Genomic DNA, 15878 nt, shown 5'->3' with positions numbered 1-15878 from the left:
CATTTTCCCCATCTAGGTATAGCAAGACATCATTTGGCTTCCCCTCAAGATCATATATTTATTAAATCATAAAGGTCAAGTTACCGAACCTTGCGTACCTATACTTCTTTGTTAGAATCATAAAAGTTAACAATGACCCCTAAAACTTTATTCCATCTTTCTCCTCGTCCAAGCTAGTATGTGATTTGCATCAAGAAGTGAGTCGCAAATAATACGTGATGTAATTTGTCTTATTTTACATTCAATGGAAAAGGAAATCCCGATTAATACAAGAGTCAATAAAAATCAGTCTTTCGTACTCAAAACATAACTTTATAATAATGCAAGATATGGACTTTGAACAACATCAGATTAACATTTAGTTCATAGGATGTTGTATTAAGGTGCACAAACACAGGTCACCATATATTGTGTCGAGGTACACAACATAATCTCGAAGAGGTGAGAGCTTATGTAGATTTCAAGAAATTCTTCTTACTTTATGAATCCCTTGAATTTGTTTTCTCGCAATAAACATTACTTCTAAAAGATCGGAAAATTTTAAGATTGTACAAAAGTGACATGAACAAATATAAATTTGAAACTACTTTCAAATGAATGTAATTATTTAAGGTAACTATTTACCAAAATAATTCTTTATACAACATTTGATTGCATCTAAGGAGATTGATTACCATCCACAATATAATCACATCTCAAATGTGTATTTTGTAATAGACTGATGTTAAAAGCAATATATATTTCTCCCGAAAACTTAGAGAATTTACATTTTACAAGTGTATTTTCAATATCTTCACCCATTTGAAACGTGTATTTTGTGATAGACCCTGATGTAAAAGGTAATATACATGCAGTCCAAATTAGGAGTTGCAGATTGGGAGAACCCTTCATAGATGCCAACTCGTCAAATCAAACGGGTTTACATTTTAATGTGCAAGGTGCCAAACTCAGATCCATACATTATAAAATACCTTAATGTCTGAATGACATGCACAAAAAGCAAGGTTTTTCCTCATGAACCTTGAAGCTTCCACTTTAGAAAGAAAACTAGCATAATGTGGTCAATTCCAGAATGAAATTAACAAAACTTTGAGAGAATAAATTTTGGCTAAAAATATTACTATAATTTGGTTGAAATGCTTTGAGAAATTTTCAATAGTGCTAACAAATCTCTTATCACTCATTACAGCAGCCATATCAGATAAACTCGGATCCTTTGAAGAAAATATTTCAACGATAGATAATCTGACACATGAACTTCAATAACATTAAATGAATTAAATGGAAAAAAGAAACAAAAAAAGACATAAATTTAGGACCAAATTCCTCTCGAAGAGGAGTAACTTCAGTGTTTTTAGTTACAGGAATCGATCGCTTTGTTAAAAATCAATTAAAAAATTTGGTAGACATAATTCTGCATGGATCTTAGCTAAAAGTTGCAACATTTGGAAAAGCTGCTGAAAGTGTGCCATTGAGACCTGTCAATCCTTTGAAAACCCCAAGTGAAAACTTAAAATCCATCCTCAAACCTGTGAACATGGTAACCAGTATAATGGTAGGGCTCAGAGGTTTTAAATGTTGTCAGACCAGCTGGTTATTCCTCTCTATGACAGCAAGGTAATTTGGACATCATCTGCTCAAGCTACTACTGATATACATATTGATACTTAGCAAGATACATTCTCAGCTCATGTTCGAAATGCTATTTAATATTAAAATTGCACCCATTCTGAAAGAAGCTACATTGAGACTGATTATCAGATATATGCCTCTTGCCGTGACAGAGAAGACATGCACTTCTTGATAAAAGGGCTCTGACAACCATTATAGCTTGGGAATCAGTATATGAACAACCTATGAGCTATCAGCTTATCAGCTATGTCCATCGGCTCAAATAACAAAGTTCCTGCATATAACATGTTGCATCGACCCTGGAGTTTTGCTGGAGCTGCTCCACAAATAGTGGAGAAGGAAAAAAATTACCTTTTTCTTTAAAAACTTTGAAATGATTGTTTAACCTTAGGCATAGTACATGTACAAGCTATTTGAAGCAGCACAGGCAATAACATTTGCGGTTGGATGCCATGCCAAATGAAGCAGCTTAGTACTAAAGTCATAAGCACCTCCATTCATCTCGCTCCCTGGGCTCTCATTACCTGGTAAGAGTAATGTCACCAGGAATGATTAGAAAATAGAAAATTACAACAGCAACAGCCACATTAATCAAGTTAATATGATAGTTCATTAATTAAGAAATAGATGTTGAAAATAACGAACATATGAATGCAAATTGAAAAGATGCCAGGACTCGTATCATCAATAACTTCATTACATTATCAAAAATTTTAATGCTCAACTAGGAGACAATCTATGACCCCAGATTTACAAAATGGGAGAAAGAGTTCTATGGAACAACCTCGTCGTGTACGCACACGGGTGAGACTGGTAAGCGATCTTGAAGGTTTAGAAGAGGCCTGCATATTCCGCCTTCTGATACAAACCCAGAAAAAAAAAACACAAAACAGAAGACATTGGCAACAGAGTTATTTAAAAGAAGGATCCCTGCATCTTTTCAATTTCAATAATCATTACACCAACTTTTGTAACTGAGCGACAGATGGATTGAGTTAACCACAATTAAAAAAAAACTATGATGTTCACTGGGGGAATTAGATTTTGACGGAGCATCCTAGGTGTACCTGTTAGGACTTTTGCTAGCTTCCAACATGGTTGCCTCATCACTGCCAGGAACACAGCCAAAAACTCGAAACAGATTGCTGTAACAAGATTCAGGAAACTATTTACTAAAACATATAAAACCATTCAGCTAAAAAAATTGAATGAGACACTCCAATTCATTACCTAAACTGAAAGAGAACTTATAATTCTATCGAGATAAAAGAAAACAGTGCAGAAGTGCATAATGGGGTTGTACTAACTACATCACACAAAAAGACTCTGCCCTGACCACTAGAATACAAGTTTCAGCATGTTGCAGATATATGTTACAAAAACTTAATCGCATGCAAATTAATCATAATACAATAGCCTCAGAACTCAAATATCATACAAAGGGTGAGAGATTTCTACAATAGAAATATTGGAAATACACACCTGTATGAGCCTGTCGCCACACGAAGCCCATCTCCACTTAGACAGCACTCAAATTTATCAAAAATTGAATCATTCTCATATAAATCACATAACTGCATATCAAAAGATGAAAATTTTAGTGCGTCATCGAGGGAGCAACTAGGATAGACATAAAGCAATCTTTATACTCCACAAAATTAAGAGGCAACACCAATGTTTGCCTCACACAGTTAAAAAGGAAACGGGGCAGTCAGAGACCCATATTCCTCCCAACATTTAGAGTTGAACTTAGACATATATCACTACATTCATCTTGATACAAAAGCCTACGGTAAAATTACAGAATCATCAGATAAGCACAGATGTGAGCAGTGGCAAGTATGCTAAAATGTATACAAGTACAGTGACCTGGGAAGACCTAATATTTCAATAGTTCTTATCAAACAAAGACATGAGAATAATCTGACATGGAAAGTGAATTTTGGAGTTGCATGATGGGTCAATAAGTAAATGGAGAAAAATCATTTAAAAAGCATGCCACAGTTCCACAAAAAATAAATCCCTAACAAAAGCAGGTGATTGTAGCTAACATAAAAATTTAAATGATGGATGAAAAGCAAGGCAAATTTACTGCAAGAGTGATTTTCTTTTTATTTATTCTTCAAATGTTTGTGTATGCATGTGGGTGTTAGTATATAATGATGAGAAAATGAAAACAGTTATGGTGAGTCTTACAAGAAGGCTAACCATATTTGGTTGGTAGCATTCTTTTTAAGTGCTAAATAGTAAAAGTTGATATTATACGATTTTGGACATAATGAATTCTTCAGACTTCTGATAATGATAATTTACCATGAAGATCACATATGTTGGGAGGCTGCATATACTCACCTATCACTTATCAGTATAAAGAACTAAATTTTTTTCCATATGTAATTCTACCAGCTGTATTAGCAGAAAATGTTTTTGGAGAGTCAGCTATAACACTATTCTTGCCAAAACATATTGACTAGAAAAATTGAGGCTGTGCATACTAACGTGTGTTTTTAAAAATATATAAATTTAAGTCATGCCAACAGCCTGCTGTAATAACAGAAAAAGTTTTGGGAGAAGAGATAAGATCCAAATCTTGCCTTAGTACATGTACAGAACATGCTCATTATGATATCTTTAATTATTAAAAAAAATCACCACATAGAAAAGTTACCCATGCAGCTGCACAAAAAATTGAACTGCAAAAGTGAACACAAATCTGCTTTAGATCATTCTGAGGAACTATTTTAGATCATCGCTTACACTATCATTGCCTTCCCATCTCTTCAATAGCTGAAGAATCCAATACAGTAATATTATATTCTGATAATTAGGTTATACTTGAAACAGTTAAGTGTATTTGCTAGTCTCTGCAGTCATCATTTTTGGGAACTTGAACATGTGTCATGGTGAATATGCACTTCCAAATGTCATCTTCCCTGGAAGGTCCCTTGACACCTTTACTTCAAGAAGTTGGCCTCCAATGTAGGATGGAAAGAGTTCAAGATTATTAACATCAATTGTCTTTAGTTTTTTCTTTGATAGTTTCTAGTTTCTTTGTCTTTTAATTTCTTATTTAAATTTTTTTAGCTGCTTTAGGCTTTGTTTGTCCTGGAACCCAAATAAGCAAATAACATAAAATTGGCTGTAGCCTCTGTGAAAAGCTTATCAAAGATGTCTCTCAAGCTGGAGAATAATATTGAAGTCCATAAATTGTTCAGTTAATTGGCACTGACCTTGGGCCGTAGGTGCTCGTGGACTTTAAATGTTGCAACTGGACGAGACTCCATGTTTATATCCCAGAGCTGCATCCAAATATAAGAACGTTCAGGTTCAATATTTTAAAAAAACACATCATATTAAAGATAGAGGCAAGGTTAAATACCAGTTCTGTCTGAAACTAAATTCTTACAATCAGAAGATGCATCTTTACAACAGAAAACAAAAATAATTTCCACTTTACACTAAATTTTATTTTTGATAGCTCCAGGGAAAGATAAATATAGTCAAAGATTTAACAACACCTTTACATGCATATTGATATTTTTACAACAAAAGGTTTACCAAAACATGAAATTTGATTTGGTTAATAACTCATTTTTTTCCCTTGAGTGCTTGAATTGTCATCCAAAATTCCACCGCAGACTACCATAGACTACCGCGACTTCCTTCGGCTTCCACACTTCTCCAGCGAAGACTCACGGCAGACTGAAGACTGGGTTTCTGGCGCTCATTTATAAAAAAAACCGAAAAAAGCCCTAAAATCGCGAATGTACGAATTTAAATGAATTTTTTACTCTATTTTAATGTTCGGCGAATTTCGAACTTCAAGGAAGAAATTCGGCCGAACCTGGTGACTTAGCACATAGCTATCAGCAAAAAGGAAAGATTACCTATAAACTTCCTTTGTGGAACAGATCACCGCCCAAGGAGTAGCATGTAATCAAAATGATTTTATGTGGCCTTGCAATTCAATTGCCCGTTCCTTGTTTGGTTCACAAATACATTGTTTTCCTCTATTTTATTGCCAGACACTTTTCTCAACCAGTTAAGCAAAGAATGCCCATATCATGAAAATGAAGTTTACAGTTGATGAGTATAGCATCCTCCTCTAATTGAACTGAAATTTCAATTATTTTCCAAGCAAGAGCATATTTAACTTAGATTATACGATGTTGGATTTTTCTACAATGCCCATTTTCAATGGACTTTCATACAAGACATACCATTCCTCTGTTAAAACTTGACATACGCTTGTCCTTTCTGTTTTCTTCTATACCCTGGGAGTTTGTTAGAGCATGGTAACTTACTGAACATTGATTTTTATAACCTGTTGTTTCCCCCTTAGTCAAGATAGCCTTGTGTTGGGACGGAAGTTGAAAGTATCCCCCACCAACTCTGAGGTTTTTATGCCTATGTGACAACTTGCACAACATCCATTTCTAAATTCCAAATTTTAAAAAAAATGTGGACTATCTATTTGTTTATAGTTCAAGAATTTTAAAAATCCATGCTTCCACTATAATTTTCGACACAGACAAGAATTTTAAAAAATCCATGGGCTCACTTGCTTGAAAAAAGCTCCTAGTTTCTAGTTTTTCTCAATAGCATCCATTGAGAAACTTTAGCTAGCCGCCCTCCATGGGACCATAAACTTAATCCTATGCAACTTTTTATGATTAGAGTTCTTATAATGTCTTATGCCTAATTTCACATCTACTCACTATATCTAACATGAAATTGTAAAATTATTTTTTTCTCTATTTTGAAAACTACTTTGTTTTCAACACCAAAGTTTTTGCCAATTATTTCCCATATTAAACCCAGGTAATGGAATTCCATTAAAACTTTTGGCCGACCATGTCAATGCTGTGTAAATGGAATGCTATTATGATTTATCATTTAACCTTAAGTTTTATTAAGGACTTTTAATTGCTATACATATGCCACTTGGTTTCTAAAATTCTTATAATTAAGAACTTATAAATTACATCTATGAATTGATAATTCCTGATGTAGGATTCTTTCTTAATGAAATGCTTAATTTTGGTGAGTTTAACATTACAAGTTATACATTCTGCAATATTTTGTGTGTTTCCATTTTCAGCTTACCAAATTATCTACATTACCAAGTTCTCCCTGCAACCACCCATATCCATTTCACGTTAGAGCCAGGTTCTGATCTTGGGACGAGTACTCATCAAAAACAGCCTCTATTTGCCACTAGCAAGGGCGCCTATCCATTCTTAGTCAACTTTTTATCAAAAATGTAAAAAAAGATGATAATTTAATACCTAAAACTTAAAAGAAATTGAGGGCATAAACAAAAACGAAACATAAAAACCACCTCATTTCACATTTGCCTTTCAACAATTTTTCTAGTGTCCAATTAACTGTTTTTCTATTCCTCATTCCTTTCTTACCAAGGAGATTGAAGAGTTTACAAAGATGAAAATCTTTCATTGAAGGTAAATTTTCGTGTTTTGTTCTTTTTAATTTTCAACTCAAGTTTTTTTCCATCATTTTTTAACAAGTAATGGTAGCCAAGGGTTTGTGTTTTCTTGCTCATTATGTATTTGCTATAATGGCAGGTGTTTCAAAACTGACCCTTCTCATTGTTTTGGAGACATCGTGGTGCTAGAGTAAATTCCAAGTGGACGGATGTATTTTGAGCATGACAACCGGAATAATGAATAGAATAGTTTATATGGTCAAGTGAAAGCCTGTTTGTGTGGAACTCTGAGCATTTGAATCAAAGCTAACATGGGCTCTTCCAAAAAAAGGGTTTCCAACAAGTGAAATTGTCTTGGGTTACTTGTTGAGGCAAGCTATAAAAATAATTTTAGCCACCTTTTACCATTCATTAGCTAAATCTAATGCTACCAACCAAATCAAATAGATCAAATAAATCTATACCGAAGCCAACCAAATCCAAACGATTATGGACAAATCATCACATGTAGCAATCCATCATCACATTGTTCTCAATGTTGACAGTACTTGAAGGTAATTGAATATGTCTATATTTTACAAATTTATTTTAGTAATATTAATTTACACTTTTTACTTCATTTTTTAAATCTAAGATTCAAACAACATAGTAAATGTTGTAAAATTTTGAACTTTTTTCAAATTTCAGTCTTAATCTATTTTTAAAATGATGTTTTTTTTTCTATTACTAAACTCTAATATCCTATCAGATTGCTAAGACTAGAGCCTCACACGTAATTATCTTTAAACAATTAGTGAAAGTGTGAGAGGCATTGTGCATTCTAGTTATCAGCAACCTTTGAGATCTATGGAGGCAGTGAAAACACTGAAAGAGTTCAAAAATAAAGGACTAATCCTAGAAGATTGGTAAGCTTGTGTAGATTACTTGCTTAGTTTTACTGATTCCATCATAGGTATGATCAAATTTGCTAATACGGATCATCCATGTTTGGATAAAACTGAAAGATAGCAAAGACTGCATAATTGAAGAATGGTTGCCACCATAAATGCAATGAGCAAGATCCTTTGAAAAAGGTTTTCAAGGCAAATGCAAAACAATATATAGTTCAAAAGTGAAACAGAAAAAACCACCCCAATATACCTTCTTGTTTTTTCCTTGAAGTCAATATACCACAGCACTATAACATTTGCATTTCCCAAGTAGGTCAAACCATACAAGAATTAATGACAGAATGGTCCATGGATTGAAGGCGACACTCATGAAATTAGTAACGAACGGAGTTGTAGATGAGTCTGGGAAATTTATGGCCTTGAAAGATCAGATCATGAGCATGATTAAGGACCAGTTTAAGGGCACTCATATGGGCAGTATCTCTGTGGCCAACAATCCACATAACTGCAACCTCTTAGTCATCAAATTTTGATAGATATATGCTTTTATACGCTTGAAACTGTCTTATATTCTTTAAACTTTTATTCTACTTTGATATAACTTAGAACTAGAGCTATATTTTGAATTTAGAATTTAAAATTTATTGTCTTAATTTATTGCTGATACTCTTTTATTCAAATAGTTACACACAACTGATTAGTCCCAAAGAAGGCAGAGGAATTGGTTTGCATTTGTACATGCACTCCCATCACAAAAACAACCTGACTATAGAAAAAGGTGTTGATCTTCTTGTCATTGATGTCAACATATGTGCAGTTTGCTTTCTGCCACGTGGTTTGAAGTGCAGTCTCTGCTGTTTTCGTGTTATGCAGATGTGCCAGTGGATGTCAAGGCTGCCACTTGTCTTTGTGATCGGTTGGCTTTGTTTTGTTACTGTTATTTTTGTTTTTGGAGGTTCACTGATATTGACAGAGAATTTTTGGTGGTTTGTCACAAGTCTGCACAAGTAGGTAGAATATTCTTGACTGTTTCGACTTCTTCAGATCTGACAGCTGTGCCTCTTTGTTGATCATTTTCTGTGTGCGCAGAAGCAGTTTCAGTTTGTGCAGAGTTTAAATGATTAATTTCTGGACTGTGCCTAAGAGGTTACCAGTCTGAGAAATACGTTTTTTCTCTGAAGTATTCTCCAGATAAAGTCAGAGCTTGTTTGTTGGAAGGTTAAAGTTTTTGATAACTAAAAAATCCGATTCATTTGTGTGTGTGTGAGGATGTGAGATTGAGAGAAGATTTTTTTAAAAGTGTGAATATTGATGTGAGGACTGTTTTTGACAGTTCTTTCTGGGTTGCAGAGTAGAATAACACACAGTTTTTTCTTGAAGAATATAACACAGTTTTTGTTACTAAATCCCACAAAGATGATATACAGAGATACACATGCAAGAATATCAGATGGCTATGCGACTGATCCAAAACTCATGTTCTGAAATCTTGTTCAATCTGTACCGAAGATATCATAGGTGACTTCTATGTAATTTTTGAAAGTTTTTGAAGAGAAAGGGTGTTTGTGAAACATTCCTCTCAGTTTTACAAGAAATTTACAGTCTGGTATATTTGTTAAAAGCCTGAAGTCTAAGAGGTTATAAGTTCAATTTTTATTTCTTCTTTTAAGAGGTTGGAGCCTCTTTCTTTGTTAGAGTTGAATCTCTTTATGAGGTCGGTGCCTCTTTTGTTCTGAGTTGGTGCTCATTGTGTGAGTTGCAGCTCACTGTTGTAATTGGGTTGGTGCCCATTTGATTTTTTGAAAGCTTTTGATACCGTGGTTTCTTACCCAAAAGGGTTTTCCACGAGATAAACCTTGTGTCTCTTAGTGTTTATTGGCTCAACTCTGTTGATTCGTTTTTATCTGTATTAATTTTTTTTTTTGAAATACTGATTCAACCCCCCCCTCTCAGTATTTTCTCATTTGGTTTACAAAAGAGGTCATGAGATGTCGGCATGCAAACATCCCAGCTGGAATGCTTCCTTCACCCAATTTTCACTAGTTGACATTGATGAAAAGACATAGAACCCTTTGATGCAGAGGCTGGCAGAGCTAATGGCAGTGGCACGACAGCCGCTATTGCTTGTGTTTCTAATGAGCCTAATGATGATCATGATGCAATTGATGAGGAGCAAAATGATGATTTAATTTGACTTTTCCTGTGCACCAGTCCTCTGACCATTAACTATTTACTATTAACCTATTTTGTTACAAATAATTTAACCATGTTGCTTATCAATTAACATTTGACATTCATTCTTCAATTATCATCGCTATTAATGGTATTTTCATTCTGTGGTTAGTTTTGTTTATCATATGCATATTATAGTTAATTTTTTTTTAGCTATACATTTTTATTTTTAGAATTGTCTTGTATGGCCACACCCAATACCAAACCTGGGGCCCAAAAAATCAGTAAATCCACATACCTGAATCCCAAATCAAAACAGGCAAAACTGAAAACCATTACGAGCTTAGGTTGAAAACAAATGAGATAAGATAATCTTCGAATTCCATCATACTGGAGCATCTTGTTGAATTAAGCAGACAGTATTGACTATTCTTATCAGTTACTTGTTTGGAATTAGTTTGACTATGACAAGTAAAATGTTGTGTCGTTGGTTACAATTCACAGGGCATGACTAAAACTGCAGTCGTGCTTTTATGAAGTGTGTACATTAACATACTAATCTTTTCTTTGGGGAGCATAACTGCATAAAATGATGATACTAAACATCCATTATTATCTAAATATTACAGAACATCAATGATTAAGATTTGAGGGTGCTACACTAAAAATTTTGCTAAGAAGATTGTGTTTTGCATCCCTGTACATTTTGGGGGCAATTCCTTGATTGAAAATATTGTGGTCAGGGATTCATTCCTTAATTGATCTGTGTCCAGTGTGTAGCCACATAAATGTTATTAGTTACAGATGGCACATACTCCACAGTCTTGTCAATACCTGCAACATCTGCACAGGTATCTGTCACTCACAAGTGACAATGAAGATCAATGGCTCTCTGGAATCTTGAGACAACTGACCTGTAAGGTACAATGAGGTTTGAAATTTTGTCCAGCTAAAAGACTGATCCGGTCTTTATTTGGCCTGTTGTACTAGGCTGGCACCAATGTTCCCACCTTTGTTCAAAGTGATGTCATAAAGGGGTGAATGTTGGATTATTTTATCATAGATTATTGTTTCAAGTTAGTTAAATAAATGAACATGTTAGTTGTTAGCATGTTACATAATAGCGATATTGTAATCAATGTAAAATAAATCCTTTATGATCCCGAATAATATAATATTTTTATTTGTGCAATAATGGTATATTTCAATTGTTTTCTGTATGTTCACCTTTTCAATACTTCCTACTTCAAAAAAAGGTGAGTATAACTAAACACACTAACTATTGTCTACAAAAATACACATCAATCAAACACAAAAAGAGAAAGCATAGACCTTGAGAGTCATATAATCACGGCAAAGGATATATCTGCCATCCTTTCCAAACTTAATGTCAGAGATTGAAGCTATTATCTCTGTAAAAAATGACCTTGTGCCAGGTGCTTCTTGCTCCTCAAATCTATTAAAAAGACAGGAATAAAGTTACTTATCCATTGAATTAAATCACAGGTACATTAAAAACAAAAATCATGAGCCTCTAGAGTGCACAAGTTATATTGGAATAAATTTACAGTCCCAAGACACTGCTTGAAGCAAAATATTTTTACAGGAGTCTTACAATTTTGCATGATTGTCACACAAAGCTGATTGCCGCATGTCAATTAGGCGAATCGTCCCCTTAGAGCTACTGTATGCCAACATATTGCAGTGACTAGGATGAAATTCTGCTGATGTTATAACCTCTGTAGAAAAAAAGTAGAATATAAATGTAAAATTGAATGTCATAAGAAAAATCTGAATTAGCAAAACAAAAGATACAAACTCCAGGATCTTCATTTAGGAAACTAGAACCAGTGCACATAAAAGGTATGATGAGCATAAAATATTTTAATGCATAAGTTAAAAAAAATAAAAATGCATGGCTAAGTTAAAATACAATTATAAAATTATATATTCAAACAAAGACTAATATGTCTAGAAACCTGTAATAACTACTCAGAATAGCCTATTTCTAAACAAGTACAAAGCAATCAATATAGATGATGTTGAATTTTATATCTTTATAGTGCACTGTGTAAGAGACCATCAAAAGGAGCTTTTTCGCTAAAAAGACAAAACTACATCAAAATAGATCAAGAAGTATTCCAATCTTCTGGAGTGAACTGTGTAAGAGACCATCACTTAAGTCAAGTGAAAAATTGACCAAAATGTGTATTATGTCCCCTTGGTGTGCCCTAATTCACTTAATGACATTTACTAATTGCAAAAGTACATTTCACCCATTGGGCATGAATCTGGCCACTTGAATGACAAAATGTCAATGAAGTAACATGACAAAAGTGTCACTTAATCCATGGGCACACTGTCATGCCCCTGCCAAGGAAGGGTTAGCAGCCATTTACAGAAAGAACATATTGCAGCCCTTAATAATAACCTAGGCATTGAATACCATACAGGCCGACTGGGAATATTTGGTGGCTGACCTAGATCAATCTAATTATGAAGATTAAACTTAATATAAACTCATTGGAAGCCGGCCTATATCAAGTTTAATAAAAATTCATTAGGGGGACCAACCTAGATCAGATTTAAAATAAATATATGCTAATCATCCAAAAACATTGGGCAGCGATCAAATACATGAAAAAGCAGCATTTAATATGTAAAAAGATGCGAACTGGAAATAGAAAGGGGTGTGATCTGCAAGTGTGCAGTGATTAATTCTGAAGGGTTATGTCCCTTGCAAGGGTAATGAACTTAATGAAAGGATGTGACTCTCCCATCATGAAGATATAAATAGGAGAAAGGGCTATTTGTTGAAGGGGGGGAATCAAGAAGCACAAGAAGTAATCCAAAGAGGGCAGATCAGTCATAATATATTAAAGCAATCAAGCAATAATTCCCAGCAACCTCAATCGATCAAGGATAGGCATCGAAGCAGAGATAGAAGGCAGTCAATCAAGGAAGACACAATCAGTTTCAGAATTAACAAGAATAATCAGCAGACTTATATAATTACAAGTATTTGGTATGATACATATTACATTATACTTTTTCAGCTGATCCAACTATCATGTCTGAAATTTAATAATATTTGGGAATAATAAGTAATTAGTATAATGCTTCTAATTTATATTATCATTCTTGCTAATATTCCTAATACATGCAGAATTAATTAGTAATGATTCATTCAATACTGGATCCAACCAACCATTCCATTATGGGGTCAAGGAAGAAATACATGATAAGAAAGCAGCAGCGCTGACACCCCCATGGTAGGGCCAGGAGACCAAATGACTGGGTGCTCATTTCATGCTCTTGGACTTGGTGTGAAGATTGCTTTGGGCCGATCCTATCATGCTCCTTCATTCAAACTCTATTGTGATTAGACCTATCTAATAAATTATGATAATTATATTAATACTTAAATGTGTGATTACTAACTCTAATGGAAATAATTGAGATTTATGAATTATATAAATATATATATCCAATATAGTTTTATATGGTTGCAAGACTTAATTAGGGTTTATCTTGTTAAAAAAGCATTCTAAATGGTAAAGTTATACCTCTAACGACATTACATTTCTTATTTGAATGGAATTTGTGATTTTAGGTCAAGATAGGGTAATCTCGAAAAGGAGACGTTACAAATGGTATCAGAGCCTTGATCCTGCCAGCTTGCAGGGTAAAGATGAATGAATGAATGCATTCTAGTCAATAAGAAGGATCTAACAATACATGTCTACATATATTCATGTATATGCTTCGTGCCTGTATATATTCATGTGTAGGCTTTGTGTTTTTATGTATGTCTACTCCATGAGTGTCTATGATTATTGTAAACATATTCCTATCATTGTGAGATTTCTATTTTTGGTTGATCTAGAATATGAGACTAGACTGAACCGAACAGATATGAATGTATTGCATTTGAGGTCACAGAGGTGTGTCATGCTTCTAATCCTCATCTTAATATATAAAGTTCTTGCCTTAACATTATGAGATATCTATAATATTGTGCAAACATTGGGTCAACCAAATTTAAATAAGGAAGACAAACCTCCAAGGGTTAGTTTACAGACCCTCACATTGAAAAGATTTGGTTAAAACTGTCATTGATTGAGGACAAGCAATCTTGGGAAGGGCAGACTGTCATGCCCCTGCCAAGGTAGGGTTAGCATTTACAGAAAGAACAGATCGCAGCCCTTATTAATAACCTAGGCATTGAATACCATAGAGGCTGGTTGGGATTATTTGCAGGCCAACCAAGATTAATCTAATTATGAAGATTAAACTTAATATAAACTCATTAGAGGCTGACCTACATTAAATTTAATATGGGTTCATTATGGGGGGCGACCTAGATCAGATCTAATATAGATATATGCTTATCACCCAAAAACATAGGGCAGAGATCAAATACATGAAAAAGCAGCAATTAATATGTGACGAGGTGCGAATTGGAAATAGAAAGGGGTGTGATCTGCAAGTGTGCAGTGATTAATTCTGAAGGGTTATGTGAATGTCCCTTGCAAGGGCAATGAACTTAATGAAAGAATGTGATTCTCCAATAATGAAGATATAAATAGGAGAGGGCCATTTATTGAAGCAGGGGAATCAAGAAGTGCAAGCACTCATCCAAAAAGAGCAGATCAATCATAACATATCAAAGCGATCAAGCAATATTTCCCAGCAACCTTAACCGATCAAGGATAGGCATCGAAGCAGAGAAAGAAGGCAGTTGATCAAGGAAGAAACAATCAGTTTCTGAATTAACAAGAATAGTCAGCAGACTTATATAGTTACAATTATCTGGTATGATGCATATTACATAATACTTTTTCTGCTGATCCAACTAGCATGTCTGCAATTTAATAATAGTTGGGAATAATAAGTAATTAGTATAATGCTGCTAATGTATATTATCATTCTTGCTACTATCCCTAATATATGCATAATTAATTAGTAATGATTCATATACTGGATCCAACCAACTATCCCATTATGGGGTGAAGGCAGAAATGCATGATAAGAGTGCAGCAGCGCTGACACCCCCATCAAGTACACCAACCCCCATGGTGGGGCCAGGAGGTTGACTGACAAATGTGGTTATGGGGCCAATAAAAACTTATAAATACACTATGGGGACGGTGCATTCTATTGGCCCCATAGATGGCATGCGGAATGACTGGGTGCTCATTCCATTCTCTTGGGCTTGATTGGAAAGGACAGGCTCCCAGCATCTTATATGATTTTTCAAGGGATTCCAGAGTGTGGATTGGTTGGTAGGGGAAGTCTTTCATTGAAACCCATCATGCTCTCAAGAGGATGAATAAAGAAACATGGATAGGGGGTGCAGATACAAGCATCCCACTAGGTAGACCACTCCATGATGGATGCCCAAGGTGCCTACCCCTTGGGGCCAAGTGGGATGATATATCCGCTCTTGGGCTTAGCGTGAAGATTGCTTTGGGCTGATCCTATCATGTTCCTTCATTCAAACTCTATTGTGATTAGACCTATCTAATGAATTATGATAATTATATGTATCTGTACCTACATGTGTCATTACTAATTCTAATGGAAATAAATGATATTTATGAATTATATAAATATATATATCCAATATTGTTTAATATGGCTGCAGGACTTATATCAAGGTTTATCTTGCTAAAAGCCATTCTAAATGGTAAAGTTATACCTCTAATGATCTTACGTTTCTTATTTGAATGGAAATT

General features: G+C 34.5%; 1 protein-coding gene across 2 annotated transcripts in view; it reads right to left on the bottom strand.

The window, feature by feature from the left end:
* Positions 1 to 1258: 1258 nt before the first annotated feature.
* Positions 1259 to 15878, bottom strand: part of LOC131047855 (serine/threonine protein phosphatase 2A 55 kDa regulatory subunit B beta isoform) — an 87487-nt gene continuing 72867 nt past the window's right edge. Inside the window, exons 8-14 of one of the 2 annotated variants that reach the window (XM_057981640.2) lie at positions 11756 to 11879; positions 11473 to 11596; positions 4863 to 4931; positions 3115 to 3206; positions 2700 to 2777; positions 2417 to 2490; positions 1259 to 2156 (exon numbers count right to left, since the gene is read on the bottom strand). In XM_057981640.2, coding sequence (XP_057837623.1) covers positions 2020 to 2156; positions 2417 to 2490; positions 2700 to 2777; positions 3115 to 3206; positions 4863 to 4931; positions 11473 to 11596; positions 11756 to 11879 — 698 coding nt within the window. In that variant the 3' untranslated portion in view covers positions 1259 to 2019. The remainder of the gene's footprint in view (positions 2157 to 2416; positions 2491 to 2699; positions 2778 to 3114; positions 3207 to 4862; positions 4932 to 11472; positions 11597 to 11755; positions 11880 to 15878) is intronic. The other variant, XM_057981641.2, reaches the window with a different exon arrangement.

The sequence above is a fragment of the Cryptomeria japonica genome, chromosome 3 (genome assembly GCF_030272615.1).
Source record: "Cryptomeria japonica chromosome 3, Sugi_1.0, whole genome shotgun sequence".
Lineage (NCBI taxonomy): Eukaryota > Viridiplantae > Streptophyta > Pinopsida > Cupressales > Cupressaceae > Cryptomeria > Cryptomeria japonica.
Note: the sequence above shows the minus strand (reverse complement) of the source record. Positions and strands in the feature narration are given on the sequence as shown.